The sequence below is a fragment of the Coregonus clupeaformis genome, chromosome 36 (assembly GCF_020615455.1).
Source record: "Coregonus clupeaformis isolate EN_2021a chromosome 36, ASM2061545v1, whole genome shotgun sequence".
Lineage (NCBI taxonomy): Eukaryota > Metazoa > Chordata > Actinopteri > Salmoniformes > Salmonidae > Coregonus > Coregonus clupeaformis.
In genome coordinates this window covers 8950518-8969956 of record NC_059227.1, presented here as the reverse complement: position 1 = coordinate 8969956, position 19439 = coordinate 8950518, and the positions used below count along the sequence as shown (strand labels likewise).

General features: G+C 46.6%; 1 protein-coding gene across 1 annotated transcript in view; it reads right to left on the bottom strand.

The window, feature by feature from the left end:
- The window catches only part of LOC121552453 (mitochondrial peptide methionine sulfoxide reductase), a 103359-nt gene that overhangs the window by 56355 nt on the left and 27565 nt on the right, over window positions 1-19439 (bottom strand). Inside the window, exon 2 of the mRNA XM_041865389.2 lies at window positions 3022-3090. Within this exon, the coding sequence (XP_041721323.1) occupies window positions 3022-3090 (69 nt within the window). The remainder of the gene's footprint in view (window positions 1-3021; window positions 3091-19439) is intronic.

Below are 19439 nucleotides of genomic sequence, written 5' to 3'. Positions count from 1 at the left end.
GAAGGAGTGGCTTCGTAAGAAGCATTTCAAGGTCCTGGAGTGGCCTAGCCAGTCTCCAGATCTCAACCCCATAGAAAATCTTTGGAGGGAGTTGAAAGTCTGTGTTGCCCAGCGACAGCCCCAAAACATCACTGCTCTAGAGGAGATCTGCATGGAGGAATGGGCCAAAATACCAGCAACAGTGTGTGAAAACCTTGTGAAGACTTACAGAAAACGTTTGACCTGTGTCATTGCCAACAAAGGGTATATAACAAAGTATTGAGAAACTTTTGTTATTGACCAAATACTTATTTTCCACCATCATATGCCAATAAATTCATTAAAAATCCTACAATGTGATTTTCTAGATTTTTTTTTCTCATTTTGTCTGTCATAGTTGACGTGTACCTATGATGAAAATTACAGGCCTCTCTCATCTTTTTAAGTGGGAGAACTGGCACAATTGGTGGCTGACTAAATACTTTTTTCCCCCACTGTATGAAGAACCATCTAAAGATCAATTATATGTGACCAACTCATTTTTAACAAACATTTCAGATAGAATCTTATAGTCCCAGAGGTCTCGATCTCAGTTAGAAACATTGGAGGGATAATGGGTGGATAGATGGATGATAAGGAAATTCACTGAGTGGAGTGAGTAAAATACTGAAAAGTGTTGATTTCAGATGTACAGTGAGGGGAAAAAGTATTTGATCCCCTGCTGATTTTGTACGTTTGCCCACTGACAAAGAAATGATCAGTCTATAATTTTAATGGTAGGTTTATTTGAACAGTGAGAGACAGAATAACAGCAAAAAAATCCAGAAAAAACCCATGTCAAAAATGTTAGAAATTGATTTGCATTTTAATGAGGGAAATAAGTATTTGACCCCCTCTCAATCCCTCTCAATCAGAAAGATTTCTGGCTCCCAGGTGTCTTTTATACAGGTAACGAGCTGAGAGTGCTCCTAATCTCAGCTTGTTACCTGTATAAAAGACACCTGTCCACAGAAGCAATCAATCAATCAGATTCCAAACTCTCCACCATGGCCAAGATCAAAGAGCTCTCCAAGGATGTCAGGGACAAGATTGTAGACCTATACAAGGCTGGAATGGGCTACAAGACCATCGCCAAGCAGCTTGGTGAAAAGGTGACAACAGTTGGTGCGATTATTCGCAAATGGAAGAAACACAAAAGAACTGTCAATCTCCCTCGGCCTGGGGCTCCATGCAAGATCTCACCTCGTGGAGTTGCAATGATCATGAGAACGGTGAGGAATCAGCCCAGAACTACACGGGAGGATCTTGTCAATGATCTCAAGGCAGCTGGGACCATAGTCACCAAGAAAACAATTGGTAACACACTACGCCGTGAAGGACAGAAATCCTGCAGCGCCCGCAAGGTCCCCCCTGCTCAAGAAAGCACATATACAGGCCCGTCTGAAGTTTGCCAATGAACATCTGAATGATTCAGAGGAGAACTGGGTGAAAGTGTTGTGGTCAGATGAGACCAAAATCGAGCTCTTTGGCATCAACTCAACTCGCCGTGTTTGGAGGAGGAGGAATGCTGCCTATGACCCCAAGAACACCATCCCCACCGTCAAACATGGAGGTGGAAACATTATGCTTTGGGGGTGTTTTTCTGCTAAGGGGACAGGACAACTTCACCGCATCAAAGGGACGATGGACGGGGCCATGTACCGTCAAATCTTGGGTGAGAACCTCCTTCCCGCAGCCAGGGCATTGAAAATGGGTCGTGGATGGGTATTCCAGCATGACAATGACCCAAAACACACGGCCAAGGCAACAAAGGAGTTGCTCAAGAAGAAGCACATTAAGGTCCTGGAGTGGCCTAGCCAGTCTCCAGACCTTAATCCCATAGAAAATCTTAATCCCAGTGGGCAAACGTACAAAATCAGCAGGGGATCAAATACTTTTTCCCCTTACTGTAGTAGACTATTAGTAATTTGCATAGCACAAATGTATTACATCATATCCTGTCTGTGCTCTGGTGCACTTCGTTTATTGGCCAATGTTGCTCTGGTCTCGTTACCTCTCTTAGGTGTGAAATGAATACAAAAGCCCACACTGATACAACACATTGAAACCCTCCCACGCCACTGAGGTGCACCGGCCTTTCTCTTTCTCCTGAGTATTAGTCTGTCAGCAGGGAACACATCCACCTTGTGTCTGCTCTAAATCACCTCCATAAAGGTCTGGATCTGTGTCCCAGCTTTGGATTTACTGTCTAAGGAAACCATAGGGTTCCTTAGTTATCAGATGTACTGTGGGCCTGTAAAAACAGATCAACCACTATAAGACTAATACCCACTGTAAACATTTAGCACCAAGTAATACTCCTCCACCAAATAAAACAGTACAAATATATTAGGGTACATGGTGTGGAGTGATTTAGCTTAGAAACCAAATGACTGGTGAGCTGGGTTCTCTCTCCACGCAGGGCTGAAGAGCTGAGTGGGGCTCAGGTGATTTTGCCTCGATGTGTGTGTGTGAGGTTTTGTGTGTGTGTGAGGTGATTGTGACTGAAGAGGCTCCTAGACACACTCCCACGCACACAATGCTGGAGTATTAACACAAGGTAGGGCTGAACGTAGCCAATCACTGGCACAGTGGGAACCGAGGGGGGTAGAAGGCAGGCTTTTGTCAAGTCAAGGGTAACTGGCACCTTTTAAGGTGGTCCACAGGGGGCTTTGTGATTTGAAACACTCGGCCGGTCACAAGAGCACGTAAGGCTGCTTTAAAACATGCTTATTTGTACACAGTCCCAGGAGATAAAGAGGCTGATTTCTCTGTCCTGATGGATTACGCAGTTTGATTCCCCGAATAGAGACAAGAGGAGCTGAACTAATGCATTTTATAAAAGAGATCTTAATCATCCCCTGAAATTCATCTCTCTCTCTCTCTCTCTCTCTCTCACCTAACTGAGTATTGGGGGGGGGACTAATTACACTATACTGTCTGGGTGTCACCCTCCCCTCTCTCCTTCCCTTACTCCCACCCCTCCTCATACGGATCACTTACCAAACATAACCATCTGAAGTCCCTCGGGGAATGGTGGTACAGTCCTGTTGCCGTTGACGTCGTGCTTGGCTGTAGGACACACAGGGAACAATGGAGAAGGTCTCAGTTAGTCAAACACACAGACACACACACACGCACACACGCACACCAATCACATACGTGCACACATACTTACAGTCTCATTATTGTACACCACTGATACAATAATGACTGGCCATTGTAAGATACTCTAGTCTATCTCTGGTGTGTAAGGACTGAGGAGGGATTGCTTTTTTGCATTTACAGTAGCTAGCCCCATCCATATGAGAAGCACTATCACTAGAAACGGATGTGCTGTGGTGCATGACTGCAGTTGGTTCTATTCCCGTATACGAACTACCCAACACAAAGAGGTACTTTGCCATCGCAAACAAAGAAAGGCAGTGAAAATTCACCTGGGGGTTTTTGCAACATGCGCACACACACTGACCCATTTAAACATTCCCATTCATCCCTGCATGATTTTATAGCAGCTGCAATCACTCCAATCAACTGACAAAACCAGAGGTGAAAGAAGCCCAATTGGGGCTACAGAGCCACCTGGCTGAGCTAATGTGCGTTAGTGTCTGTGTGTGCTGCAGATGGCCTGCTGTTGTGGAGGCCAGTGTGTGTGGATTAGGATAAATGGGGGGGAGTGAGCCCAATATCTGGAGCCAGCCATGCCCTCGCTGTACTGTCCTCATGCATGGGCGCGTCACCATGGCAGCCAGGCGTGCCGATACAGTCAGCTGGAGACCGAGCACCAAGCAATCTACTGCAGCACCGTAGCCACACGCCCACCACAGCCTCTCCAACACTCAGTCAGTCAGTCCATCTCTCTGTCAGTTCGTCTCTCTGTCAGTCCGTTTCTCTGTCAGTCCGTCTCTCTGTCTCTCTGTCAGTCCATCTCTCTGTCTCTCTGTCTATATCTCTGTCAGTCCATCTCTCTGTCTCTCGGTCTCTGTCAGTCCGTCTCTCTCTCTCTCTGTCAGTTTGTATATCTGTCAATCCGTCTCTCTGTCTCTCTATCTCTCTGTCAGTCCATCTCTCTGTCTCGGTCTCGGTCTCTCTTTCAGTTCGTCTCTCTGTCAGTCCGTCTCTCTGTCAGTCCGTCTCTCTGTCAGTCCGTCTCTCTGTCAGTCCGTCTCTCTGTCAGTCCGTCTCTCTGTCTCTCTGTCAGTCCGTCTCTCTGTCTCTCTGTCAGTCCAGCCGTCAATCCTTCATTTATCTGTCAGTCAGTCATAATTTTGCTTACACTAATCTGATTCCTTCAGTTCTACATAGAAGGGATTAGGAGCTAGGTAAAAGAGGTAGAGGTTGCAAGACCAGGATAGGCAATCTCTACTTCAGAGGACAAAGATGGTGTACTGTATATGTGCACCTATCCTCTGCACTATGGGGGTCCATGATAATATCATTAGTATGACAGGTCTAACTCCCCGCTGCAGAGGGCAGGGACATTTTCATGACCTCAAACAGATAGTTTCCTTCTCTTCTGATGTGAAACATGTTGTAATGTGGGATGCAGAGCTCAGCCGTGAGTTTAAATAAACCCTGCCTTTACTCAATACACACACAATCTCTTTGACTATAGAGTTGTTTTAGATGACTTCATTTTCAGAACTGTTCGCCTTTTTATTCATACAGAAAGTTGGCACGGTTAGTTGGATGAAAAAGATGTTCGACCCTCTGTCTCTGTGTTTGTGTAAAAACTCTGTCATGTTGACCTGAGTGACAGTAGACACACTGAGAGGCTCTGACTCCTGGCCAGCCTCAATAAACCCCCTCCATTTTGGAATTGGAAGAGTGCTGCTACAGTGCTGTGAACAGACAGGCTAGCGTGGAGCCTAGCTGGGCCCGACTAATTTAATCTGGGAGAGTGGAGTGAGGAGAATACATTAGAACAAACATCATTAAATCACTTTTACATCCACACTGCTCACCAGCCCAGAATGTTTCACAGATTTCCGCATTCAGGGACTCAAGCCAATGACACATTTAGCATAGTAGTGACTTTGTCACAGTTTTATTCCTATGACTGCCAAAACTGCTGCGAGTGAACCTAGATTTGACATCATTGCATTGTGGAGTATCAGTCCTGGGCTAAAGGCTAAAGCAGGCCTAGATTGACCAGAGAGAAGAGTGGTGCTTCGGGGGTATTAACCTAATCTGCAATGCATCCATGGCATTCTGCTGTGGCCATACCATAGGGCCCATACCTTCCCATATGCACGGAGGGTAAAAAGAACATCCACACACAGACAGCCTTTTGCCTTTCCCTACCACCGACCATGTAGCCCCAGCCCCAGCCCCAGTCCCTAAACCCCAGCCCCTAAACCCCAGCCCCAGTCCCTGTACCCCAGCCCCTATACCCCTATACCCAGCCCCTATACCCCATCCCCAATAAGCCAGCCATTATTCCCCAGGCCCAGCCCCTATACCCCAGCCCCAATAACCCAGCCCTTATACCCCAGCCCCAGCCGCTATACCCCAGCCCCCAGCCGTAGCCCCACCCCCAGCCCTAGACGAAGCCTCACCCTCAGCCCTAGACCAAGCCTCACTCCCAGCCCTAGACCAAGCCTCACCCCCAGCCCTAGACCAAGCCTCACCCCCAGCCCTAGACCAAGCCTCACCCCCAGCCCTAGACCCACCCCCAGCTCCTCCAGTCTCATTATCTTAGTGTGGTGGCGGTAATCACAGCCATTGGGGAACAACCAAACAAAAGCATGTTCATTAATGGCTGGACGCCTCCCGCTGTAAGATAAACAATCTAAATGTAAATGTCAGCAGGGAAAGACAATGAGTCCAGACAGAATATTAATGACTCGCAACCTCACTCTGCTCTGCTCAATGTGTGTGTGTGAGTGAGTGAGAGGGTGAGAGGGTGAGAGGGTAGCGACACGAGACACAGGGGAGACATCAGAGGATACCACAAACACCCCTACCCTCCCCCAGCGGTTCCCTTTTCCCCAACCATGTACCAAACTGCTCCCTGTCACCCTGCCCCCCGGGACACATCCGTCCTCCCTCCCTGTTACACATAATGCCACTGTGAAGGGCAGTCACCCTCACAAGCACATTTCATCATTCACTACTCATGCATGCACGCATACACACGCACACTCACTGAAATCTGTATAAGACCGAAGAGATAGGTTTAGAAAAATACAACTAATACTATGCTATTTATTTGACAGGAAAATTGGAAAGAAAGAAATCTATTTTGTCTGCCCTTTTCTCTTACAGATTCAAAAAAGCTGCTCCAAAAATGAAGGAAAGAAGCAACTATAAGACGGACAAGCTCACTGCGTGTATTTCGTCTCTCAAAAGTGCTCTGACTAATGCATTTTGACTTGTACGCGTCCTTCAGTGGAGCGTGATAAACTAAAGCCTGTCTTTAGCACTCAAAAATGGCAGGGGACACAATGAGAGGAAAGACGAATAGCGTTCTCTAAATGAAAAGATAAAATAAACACCACGGACAAAATGTTTTAGAGCACTTTCATTAATATTCCCGTTTATATTTTCCTTGACACACCACACAAAAATGATTTCTTACATACAGTAATTATTCTATGCCACGGCTTTGATAGCACATCCCTTAATTTAGACCTCTATCTATCTCTGCAAAAATTACAATAAAATTGTTTGTTGATTCATTGAATTGACATTTTCTGTATGGGCGCGCTTTAGCCTCCGTCACACAAATTACACTTGTTGTTGTGTGAAAGAATAGCTTAACCTTGCATTAACATTCACATCACCAGTGAGTTATTTAGCAAAAAACATAATAAGGACACATTACTACACACACACACCGAAGGACCAGGAGGAGAGAATGAAGACTGAGGCTTGAATATGACAAATAACCCCATGAGAAAAGGTATCTTTTGAATAATATTAAGTATAATGTCTCTCTCTTTAACTAAAGCTTGATTGTAGCTACCTCGACAGAAGAAGAAGAGTATTTATGCTGCTCTATAATTATGTTTTATTTGCCAGGGAAGAGCAGTAAACGCAATTAGAAAGCCCTTCCTAGGTAAACTCACATGAATATTCAAACAGCATGAAGCCCTACTTCAGCGTGTGTGTGTGTCTGTGTGTGTGTGTGTGTGTGTGTGTGTCTGTGTGTGGCTATGTAAATTCAGCTGCAGTGGGAGAGGATCTTCAGTATGACTCTGTGATGGAACAATTCAGACAGGGGAAGCTGAATTTGTTTTTTTCCACCCCTCCTCCTCTCCTATACCCTGCCTTGTAAGCAGTTCCTCTCCTCCCTCCCATCTCTCCAAGAGGGTAAGATATGACTAACTAGCCTGCCCGGAGCTTCTTTCCCAGCGGCCCCAAAAAACTGTCTGAATAATGAGGGTAATCACGGAGCAGGCCTTATCCGAGGTGGCATTTGCACTCTCCCTCCGCCCGCCTGCCTCCCTGCCCGCCTGCGCCCACGGTCCCCTCCACACACTCACTCCACTAGTTAGTGCTGCTCTACTTCCAGCCACTCAGACCGGGCCAGACCCCCTGTATCCGGGCAGGGCTGCTCATTTGGCAGCCTATTACCTCTGAGAATTAGCTGCAAAAATATGTGCGCAGACATGTGTGAGTTATCTCCATATGTTTATGGGGGGAGTGAGGGTTGATCTGGACTGTTATTGTTAATGCACACAGATTATGAATCGTTTAGAGAGAGTCACAGTGTCAGGTCCTCTGAGATCCATCCATATTATTCACATTCAGCTGAGTGGTGAAGGGAGAGAGGCACTGTCATTTGTGTGTGTGTGTGTGTGTGTACCTGCCTGTGTGTGTGTGTGTGTGTCCTCTACTGAGGAGCGATGGACTACAGCAGACGGATGTACCGAATCCTCTGTCCTATCCTGACCAGGGGAGTAAAGGACCTTGGGTTGAAGGGTAGATATTCTCTCTGTCTAGCTGATGGAGTCTGGGAGGTGAAGTCATCCATAACATCATCCCTTCACAGTCCCCTCTCATCCCTCTCTACCTCCCTGGTCTAAATGTGGCCAGTGGGAACAATTCCCCCCCAGGGCTCTTTGACTGGAGTCCAGAGAGTCTATTTTAGTGAGACTCATGGGAGCTAATCTCTAGAAATAGGTAACAGTTACAGTGAAGTGAGCACTAAATTAAATCTCTGTTTTATGGATTGGGCCCAAATGACCGGTCGGAAGGAGAGGAGGATATTGTCCTACAGGAGGTCGACCCTCCCCCTGGTCGTTTCATTTGAGGAATGCTGTGCCCCTGTCACGTCCCATCCTCGGACCGCTGCCAAGCCCCAGTTTGATTGGTTCCGCTGCTCCTCATTTTATGCTATCTGCCCTCTTCTCTGCTGGAGCTACTGTCGTTGTATAGGCCAGCAGCAGAACGTGCTAGCTAGCCCGCCACTACTAATTACTCAGGTCTGTGAGGTTTAATCTCTCCTTCCAGGGGATCCACCAGGCTCCATGACACTCATTTACACACAAAATAAGCTGTATCCATTTCAATCAACCAGCCATTGAGCTGGCTGAATAAACGTTGTTTCCACGTCATTTCAGCAAAAAATATATATGTGATGACGTTGAATCAATGTGGAAAACTGATTGGATATGCAAAAAGTCATCAACGTAAGGAAATGTTGTCTTTTTTTCACCCAACTTTCACCTAAATCCAATGACATGGTGAAATGTGTTGTTGATTTCATGTTGAATTCACGTTAGTTGACAACTCAACCAAATGTAAATCAAAACTTGACGTTGAAATGACGTCTGTGCTCAGTGGGATACTTCATTCTGAGATCGCAGCAGTACTTGAATGCATTGTCCCCAAAGCCACAGACTGGTAGAATAGACTAAGGAAAGCCTATGTCACAACGCTCAAACATTTGACTGAGTATAGCTCATCACATCCTTCTCCAAAGTACATCACTCATTCAGTACATCAGAAGATGAGACAAAGTGTCCCTGGTCTCTGAAGCTCTGATGACTGATTAGAGTTTCCCTCCGAGTCAGTTGATTCTCTGTAATTCTTCTCCACACACAGAGAACTGATTGGGTTTATAATGTGCTGCGTCAGCCTCTTGCCTCTGGCTACTGTGTGCTGGCTATTGAGAGGAACCCAACCCAGGCCCAAACTCTAGCACACATGCTTAACTCTGCAGGGCCAGAGAGAGTCATCATTGATTACTCTGCAGTGGCTTTGATGGAGGAAGACAATGTGGTCCAACAGCCCAGAACACTTTGGGCACGAGCCAAGAAACTCCAGTCCTCTATAGTCTACAACCACCATACAGCACCAGGTGTTTGGTCAATAGCCATTCCCTTTGAAAAGTGCTTTGATGGGTATTATGATCTGAGGATTAACTTGTGCCAGTTTAACTCTGCAGCTTAAGAAAAGGAAGGACAGAAATCATTCCATCAAGTCAGAGGGAGAAAAGATGCCATGAGAGGGCAAGGCAGTGGCTTAAACAGAGCAACTTCAAAGATGACTCAGTGGAAGTAGGAAGCAGGGGATCAGAACAGGAAGAAAGGCCTGCAACACACGGCCCACAGAGGCGCTTTATCTCTTGTTCATTCAAAGGCTCTCTCTGGCAGAGAGGCTCTACGGCTGGCGATTGGGAGTGTGTGCGTGCGTGTTTGTGTGTGTGCGTGCGTGTATGTATGAGAGAGTGTGTCTGGATAGGGGTGCAGCACAGTGGAGTGTGTGCGTGTGTGTGTGTGTGTGTGCGTGTGTGTATGTATGAGAGAGTGTGTCTGGATAGGGGTGCAGCACAGTGGAGTGTGTGCGTGTGTGTGTGTGTGTGTGCGTGTATGTATGAGAGAGTGTGTCTGGATAGGGGTGCAGCACAGTGGAGTGTGTGTGAAGCGATATGCTATCTCTAGTTCACATCCCCACCCGGTTCCCCCACAGCTCCCCACCATGCTACAGTACAGATTAGTAGGCCAGCCCTGGGAGTGGCGGTGCTTCTGCAGCCAGCAGACATGCTCTGGGACCTGGGTAGTGGTTCTCTGGCTCTGCCCCCCTCCCCCAAGCTCTGCCTTCACCGGCCTGGTCTGACATTGATAAATGAGACAGTGTGGCTCATGCCTGGCTTTCTGTGATTGGAGCAGCCCCCTCCTCTCCCCCTCTAATAACAGGCCTGATGGGAAAAAGAACACACTGCCTCATCGGCGCAGCAATTAAGGCAACAACATCAATTCCCCCTTCCTCCCTCCCCTTCTGTCTCTTCCTCTCTTCTGTCCCTCCCTTTCTCTCTCCTTCTGTGATCTCTATCCAGCTGCAGCCCCTCTCCCATAGATCACAATGATGGCCGTCATCACACTGCATTATCTTTTTTATTGCAGGCATTATTGCCAACATTGATATTGTTATCCATAATAGCAATGATCTGATCTGGTGGTGGGGAGAGAAAAATTGAGAGAGAAGGAAAGAGAGCGTGGTGAACCAAATGGAAAAAGAGTCAGGATGGGGTCTGACTGAAAGAGAGTGAGAAACATTGACCGTGGGGTCGTACAGCCATGCAAGACTAATAGGCCTTCATAAAGGAGGAGCTGAGGAGAGGCCTGATGATGACTGGCAGGCAGGCTGGACTGTGATAACTGCTTCATCTCCAGCCTGTTGTTCCTGTAGTTCGCCACACTGCCCTGATGTCGTCTGCCACTGGCCCTGGCATGTTTCTGTCAGGAGAGGAGCAGTGAGACTAAGAGAGTTCTGATAATCACACACCATGTTGACGTCATCAGCCCATCGAAAACAATCTGAGGGGGTTCTATTTGGGACTGACAGCAGCTGAGGTTATTTGGAGTGTTATGACTCATCCCACATCAGCCCAAAAGAGAGAGAGAGAGAGAGAGAGGATAGAGAGAGAGAGAGAGGAGAGAGAGTGAGGAGAGAGAGAGGAGAGAGAGAGAGAGAGAGAGAGAGAGAGAGAGAGAGAGAGAGAGAGAGAGAGAGAGAGAGAGAGAGAGAGAGAGAGAGAGAGAGAGAGAGAGAGAGAGAGAGAGAGAGAGAGAGAGAGAGAGAGAGGATAGAGAGAGAGAGAGAGAGAGAGAGAGAGAGTGGAGGAGAGAGAGAGGAGAGAGAGAGAGAGAGAGAGAGGAGAGAGAGAGGAGAGAGAGAGAGAGAGAGTGAGGAGAGAGAGAGAGAGAGAGAGAGAGAGAGAGAGTGAGAGAGAGAGAGAGAGAGAGAGAGAGAGAGAGAGAGAGAGAGAGAGAGAGAGAGAGAGAGAGAGAGAGAGAGAGAGAGAGAGAGAGAGAGAGAGAGAGAGAGAGAGAGGGAGAGAGAGAGAGAGAGAGAGAGAGAGAGAGAGAGAGAGAGAGAGAGAGTGAGGAGAGAGAGAGGAGAGAGGGAGAGAGAGAGAGAGAGAGAGAGAGAGAGAGAGAGAGAGAGAGAGAGAGAGAGAGAGAGAGAGAGAGAGAGGATAGAGAGAGAGAGAGAGAGAGAGAGAGAGAGGAGAGAGAGAGGAGAGAGAGAGAGAGAGAGTGAGGAGAGAGAGAGGAGAGAGAGAGAGAGAGTGAGGAGAGAGAGAGAGAGAGAGAGAGAGAGAGAGAGAGAGAGAGGAGAGAGAGAGAGAGATAGGGGCTTTGTAAGGTAATGTGAGGAGATGGATGCACCTCTTCATTTGCACCTGGATCAGTGAGAGGCAGGTGAGGCGCTTGATCTCTGTGTGTATAAGAGTGAACCAGAGAGCAGAATCTTCTACCCCTCCACACATAACACCAAACTACTATCAGACAAAACATTAGCATGTAAAGGCATACTCATACTTTTCTCATTAAAACATACAAGCGAGGGGTGGTTAGGAGACATGTGAATCATAAAGACTCATACAGCCTAGATGTTTTGCATCAAATGATTATGACTCAGCAAAGCATTGTCAATTAGTGTGTCGAGACTCCTTGAAACTCCAATACTTTCCAACTTGTGATGACGCAGGCCTTTGAACAGTCACCCACACTGCAGAACACAGTCAGAGCACAAAACGTCAGATGTTTATTCTAAAGGCTGCCTTCAAGCCAGGGAATGGAAGTATATAGTCTATGTGTCTGCCATTGTGATTAGAAAGAGTAAAAGAGGGTATCCTTGGCATAAAGCAACACGAGGCTCCAGAATGTACCCAGCAGAGAAGAAGGGGAGAGATCGAGGGTCTGCTCTGCGGCTTAGGTCGTATCTAGCATGACACCCAGAGAAGATCCACACAACAGATGTCACTGGCTACTAGCTCGTCTCTAAGTGCTTAATTCATTGTACAGGATTAAGAGGGCCCTTTTTGAAAAGCCAGCCTCCCACCCAAACAAATCCCTGTGAGGAGGACTGGGAGGGGAGCCTAGCAGGCGTTCTGAGGTGGCGAGCTGAGCTGAGGAGGTGAGCTGAGGAGGTGAGATGAGGAGGGGAGATGAGGAGGTGAGATGAGGAGGGGAGATGAGGAGGTGAGATGAGGAGGGGAGATGAGGAGGGGAGATGAGGAGGGGAGATGAGGAGGTGAGATGAGGAGGTGACATGAGGAGGTGAGGAGGAGTTGAGATGAGGAGGTTAGATGAGGAGAGGAGATGAGGAGGCGAGATGAGGGGAATTAGCTCCGGCTGCAGCCATCAGGGTTAGTTGGTTCATATGCAGCAGAAATTGTGTTTGTCTGGGATTTTAGGAGGATGACTATTATCACCAGACAACTGATTACACACAAACAAATAAACTCAGCAAAAAAAAGAAACGTCCCTTTTTCAGGAACCTGTCTTTCAAAGATAATTAGTAAAAATCCAAATAACTTCACAGATCTTCATTGTAAAGGGTTTAAACACTGTTTCCCATGCTTGTTCAATGAACCATAAACAATTAATGAATATGCACCTGTGGAATGGTCGTTAAGACACTAACAGCTTACAGACGGTAGGAAATTAAGGTCACAGTTATGAAAATTTAGGACAGTAAAGACGCTTTTCTACTGACTCTGAAAAACACCAAAAGAAAGATGCCCAGGGTCCCTGCTCATCTGCGTGAACGTGCCTTAGGCATGCTGCAAGGAGGCATGATGACTGCAGATGTGGCCAGGGCAATAAATTGCAATGTCCGTACTGTGAGACGCCTAAGACAGCACTACAGGGAGACAGGACGGACAGCTGATCGTCCTCGCAGTGGCAGACCACGTGTAACAACACCTGCACAAGATTAGTACATCCGAACATCACACCTGCGGGACAGGAACAGGATGGCAACAACAACTGCCCGAGTTACACCAGGAACGCACAATCCCTCCATCAGTGCTCAGACTGTCCGCAATAGGCTGAGAGAGGCTGGACTGAGGGCTTGTAGGCCTGTTGTAAGGTAGGTCCTCACCAGATATCATGGGCACAAACCTACCGTCGCTGGACCAGACAGGACTGGCAAAAAGTGCTCTTCACTGACGAGTCGCGGTTTTGTCTCACCAGGGGTGATGGTCGGATTCGCGTTTATCGTCGAAGGAATGAGCGTTACACCGAGGCCTGTATTCTGGAGCGGGATCGATTTGGAGGTGGAGGGTCCGTCATGGTCTGGGGCGGTGTGTCACAGCATCATCGGACTGAGCTTGTTGTCATTGCAGGCAATCTCAACGCTGTGCGTTACAGGGAAGACATCCTCCTCCCTCATGTGGTACCCTTCCTGCAGGCTCATCCTGACATGACCCTCCAGCATGACAATGCCACCAGCCATACTGCTCGTTCTGTGCATGATTTCCTGCTTGACAGGAATGTCAGTGTTCTGCCATGGCCAGTGAAGAGCCCGGATCTCAATCCCATTGAGCACGTCTGGGACCTGTTGGATCGGAGGGTGAGGGCTAGGGCCATTCCCCCCAGAAATGTTTGGGAACTTGCAGGAGCTTTGGTGGAAGAGTGGGGTAACATCTCACAGCAAGAACTGACAAATCTGGTGCAGTGCTTAATGCAGCTGGTGGCCACACCAGATACTGACTGTATGTGCTGCACTGCACAAACACAGATACTAAACATACACTATACTGTACATAGACTATATAACACAGGTCGCTTGCGCTCACGCATGCACACACACACACACACACAGTGCCATTATCATTAAAGAGCCACAGGAGCCATCATCGGCCCTATATCAGTGTGGCTCCATGCTCATCTTCCACTGTGACTAACTGTTGCTAATGGTGATGGCAGACTCTGCAGGGGGACCATTACTCCCTTTTCATATTCACACTCAAATCAATGAAGAAAAACAACATGCTCAATAAATTAAAATTCCCCTTATCATCCCCCTTGAACTTGAAACATTCACTCACACTCCAATTCTGCTTATTCTGCCACGTCGCTGTAACAGAAGTGCAGGGTGATTATACGCGTCTAACAGCAAATTACTTTCTCAACACTTCTTCCCAGTAGACTGGGCTGGGCTGAGTGAGAATGCTTAGCACACTGCCGATTAGTCCGGTCAGACTAAATGAGTTTGTTTTGAACCCATTTTACGACCAATGACAGACAGCGTTGTTGATAGGAGTGTTGAAACAACACAGATTAGATCAGATCTGGGCAAAGAAAAACATCTAAAACAAAAGAGTGCAATAAATAATGCACAATGCTTAAATCCCTGGCACCATGATCACGCCAGAGCAAAGGAAGAACCCACAACACCCACAATAAGACCCGTAAACTAGCACATTGAAAACCACCTAACATCACACATCCACCTACTGCAGAAAATAAGTAAAACAATTGACTTGACACCATTATCTCTGGGTATATTAGAAGGTGTATAACGATAGGTATTGACACGGTTAGCGATTATGATCCAGAGTCCTGGTGCCCCCCTGCTAGTGTGGCTAGACCCTAGACCCTCCCACACATCTCACGAGGGGCCCAGTCCACTCCGAGAGTCTCCCTCCCTGTGAATCCAATTAAAAAAGCCAGCAGGAGTCTAATCAGTGTGCCTCTAATGACTCTGCAGATTTTATTTCAAGGCTGAAAGTCAGTTCAAATGGCCACCGTGCTGCCCTGCTTGCCTCTCCATCCTCTCTGTTCTCTCCCTCAGTAGGAAAGTGTGGTGCTGATAAGCTGTGTGGATCTCCGTTCCTCACATCCTCCCCACTGGGTACCTCTGATCACCTTGACCCGCCCGCCGGCCGGCCAAGCACCGGCTCGCCCTTATGACATCATCGGGGGGAGAGTGGGGTTCTGGGAAGTCATCTAAAGAAGTAAGTACCTAGGTTACCAAAGTATCCTGCTTTGAAAGTGTTCATACAGTAACTCTACCTACCCAGAGGAAATAACAGGAAGAGGGCTACTTGTCTCACATATCTCATTTTTCTGATAAAATCTCAGAACAAGACACTATTAACTAGAACTACAGATTGAATAATGCCCTCTTGGGTCTACATTTCAGAGAATATGAATATATAACTCTTGATTTTTTCCTGTATGCAATAGTTCTTCAGGAATTATGTTTCAATATCAAATCAAATCAAATCAAATTTTATTGGTCACATGCGCCGAATACAACAAGTGCAGACATTACAGTGAAATGCTTACTTACAGCCCTTAACCAACAGTGCGTTTATTTTAAACAAAAAAAGTAAGAATAAAACAACAACAAAAAAAAGTGTTGAGAAAAACAAAGAGCAGAAGTAAAATAAAGTGACAGTAGGGAGGCTATATATACAGGGGGGTAACGGTGCAGAGTCAATGTGCGGGGGCACCGGCTAGTTGAGGTAGTTGAGGTAATATGTAATATGATGTGAATATAATTTTAGAGTCTACATGTTATAGATTGAAGCCTACAATGTGTGCAATAAGCAAAGTCAAAGTAATTGCACACTTTGAAGTGCCTGAAAAAACAATGGCCACTGAGTAGTCTAGGCATTGCAGAATGACTTGGTAATCCTTCAAACGGTGTGAGTTATGGCTGTCATAGTGTCCATCCCAGCAGTGTCTCAAACAATGTTTAAATTAATTGATTAGCATCTCCTCTTCTCCCTGCAGATGGGCAGACCGTTGGATGCTCCCCTCTCTTTCTCTCTCGCTCCCCTCTCTCTCTCTCGCTCTCCCTCCCTCTCTCTGTGTGTGTGAGTGACACCTCGTTTATCAGCGGCCCTCCACAGCGGTCACCCGCCCTTGTTCTGAACGTCAACGGTAAGGGAGGGGGAAAGGGGAAGTGTGACTGACAGCTGGTGTGAGCGACACGTGCAGGCCGCCATTATGGATGAGCTACAGGCGTGACTGAGACCCAGAGAACCAGAGAGGGTCAGAGGTTAAACATGTCTCTGCCGTCCCTCCACCTCGTCCTCTTCCCCAGGGTCATGCCCTACCAGGTCCCTGAGGGCCCCTAGCCCCAATCGATGCGTTTGGGAGACCCATTAAAGAGACCCAGTTGGGCGGGGGGAGGAAAAGGAAAGAGGGGAGACCCAGGAAGCAAATGCATTCTAGACCAACAAAAGATGGTGGTGGTGTGGGGGGGGTGCTGGAAGGAGAGGAGGATGGTGGGGGGAGGGGGGTGGACAAAGCCCCCACAGCCCAGGAGCAGAGAGGCAGAGCTCGTCAATGGGCCCCGGCTCAGGAAGGATGGTTCCTCTGAAAGGAGCCAGAGACATGGGGGAAATTAGCTGTCCTCAGAGCCACATATATCTCCTACGGTCTCACTGGAACAACAAGGGAGAGAGCCATTCCATTTGCAGTCCACACTGCTGGGCCTTTTGTGCCTAGCCAAAGTGAGATGCTGGGTGAATAGGTGACCTAGTGCATTTGTCTCTACACTGCTTTGTGGAGAGACAGCTTAACCTCATCAGAAAGGGACATGCATAAACAATATTCAACGGGCTGCGTTTGTGTCTATGGCTACCTGGCTGGCCCAGGACTCCTTGATTAAAGTACTTAAAGGCTTGGCTTGTAGGGACAAGACCTTGAACACGCTGACGCTTTTACAGCATAGAGAAAAGACAGAAGCTTGCCACAACGGCTGTATGACTTTATATTCTAACACCTGATTGTTTAAATGTTGTCTTGTGCCTTATATACAGTGCCTTGCAAAAGTATTCATCCCCCTTGGCATTTTGCCTATTTTGTTGTAAAGTCCACCTGTGTGCAATCTAAGTGTCACATGATCTCAGTATATATACACCTGTTCTGCAACACCACTAAGCAAGCGGTACCATGAAGACCAAGGAGCTCTCCAAACAGGTCAGGGACAAAGTTGTGGAGAAGTACAGATCAGGGTTGGGTTATAAAAAAATATCTGAAACTTTGAACATCCCACGGAGCACCATTAAATCCATTATTAAAAAATGAAAGAATATGGCACCAGAACAAACCTGCCAAGAGAGGGCCGCCCATTAAAACTCATGGACCAGGCAAGGAGGGCATTAATCAGATAGGCAACAAAGAGACCGAAGATAACCCTGAAGGAGCTGCAAAGCTCCACAGCGGAGATTGGAGTATCTGTCCATAGGACCACTTTAAGCCGTACACTCCACAGAGCTGGGCTTTATGGAAGAGTAGCCAGAAAAAAAGCCATTGCTTAAAGAAAAAAAATAAGCAAACACATTTGGTGTTCGCCAAAAGGCATGTGGGAGACTCCCCAAACATATAGAAGAAGGTACTCTGGTCAGATGAGACTAAAATTGAGCATTTTAGCCATAAAGGAAACCACTCTCCTCTCCCCCATGTGCTCCGGGAGAGAAAATGCTTCTGATTTCAAAACATTCCAAAATGCAAACACAGCTTTGAATGCAACTACGTTGAAAGCAGGAGGGTCTCAGCTTTCTGTAGGTATAATCTCAATATTGAGCTCAAAAGCAACAATTTTACAACTGAGCTATTTGATATGGGAAAAGTCTAAACCTCACCCCATTGAAGTTTAAATATAAAACGGTTAAGGTAAGGGTTAAAGTTAGGGTTAGGGACGTCCCAAGGATCCCGGATAGCATTAACCATTTATATGGATTTGAGATATGGAGTGTGGCCATTGCGGTAGCATATAGGTCTCATTGGGTACTAGCTACAACTGCTACATTTTTTAGGACATTAAATTAACTGTTGGATTAATACATTGCTACTAGCAGTGGGTATTATATTTAGAGTTAACAATCCAGCTCATGTGCTAGCCTATGATATTAGTGCACATAAAGATGTAGGGAAATGTATCTCTTTTTAACAAAAACATTTAACAGTATTATATAACAATTATCAACCTCAAATTCATGACAATCACTGGATTTGGTTGCTCATCAAAAAATCATGCATTCCTGCTTGGACATGTTAGATGAAACAACGTATTTCTTGAATACCATTTTAGTAGTCTATTAGACTTCTTTATAAAGCACTAGTAATGACTTTATAAGATGATTATGAATTTTTTCTATTGCGTGACACCACAATTATTTGGGGTGCCACCAAATCATGGGTTGGTGCCACCAACTGAAAAGTTAGCAGCACCAGTGCCACCACGGGAAAATGTTAGTCTGGAGCCCAGATAAAAATAAATAAATAAATAAATAAATAAAAATGCCATTTAGCAGACGCTTTTATCCAAAGCGACTTACAGTCATGCGTGCATAAATTTTTGTGTATGGGTGGTCCCGGGGATCGAACCCACTACCTTGGCGTTACAAGCGCCGTGCTCTACCAGCTGAGCTACAGAGGACCACAGATATAGAGGATCTCAGCGTAAAATTGTGGGTATTCAGTTAGAAACAGTAGAAACAATCAAGTCTCTCATATACTGTAAACCATTTATTAGGCTACAATGTAAGTATGTTTTACATTTTCTATTCCAAGACTTCAATATGACATAAAAACAACAAAACATCAAACAAATCCTTACTAAATGATAACCATCATCCAACCAAACCAAATGTTGTTTGGAACACATTCAAATCAAAGTTTATATTTACTGGTCACGTACACAGTTTAGTAGATGTTATAGCGGGTGCAGCGAAATGCTTGTAAAGCTCCGCCGGCGATGCATCTTTACAGAATGATGCATCTGCTCTGATGCTCAGTCTGCTCTGCTCAGTCTTCCATAGGGCCATAAAAGACTGTGCGTCCCCACCCAGCAATCAGGAAGTCAATAAGTAATAACCATTCACCTTGGCCGGTTCCACACCATTACACCCGGCCTGTCCTGACGATGACTCAGGAGACACAGCTGAACGATGCCAGCCTGCTGGAGCTACCCGCCTCACCGCAATCATGGACAGATTGTAGGGTGGGTGAGAGAAAGAGGGAGACAGAGAGCGAGAGAGGGGGCGACAGAGAGAGAGAGGAGGGGAGATAGTGGGAAGAAAGAGAAATTAAAGAGAATGAGAGAGAAAGAGAGAGAGGGGGTCAGACAAAAGGTATGGAGAGTCAGACAAAAGAAAGGTAGAGAGGGACAGAGAGCGAGGACATGGGATCCACAGGGGCCTACTATGTTGACCCAAACAC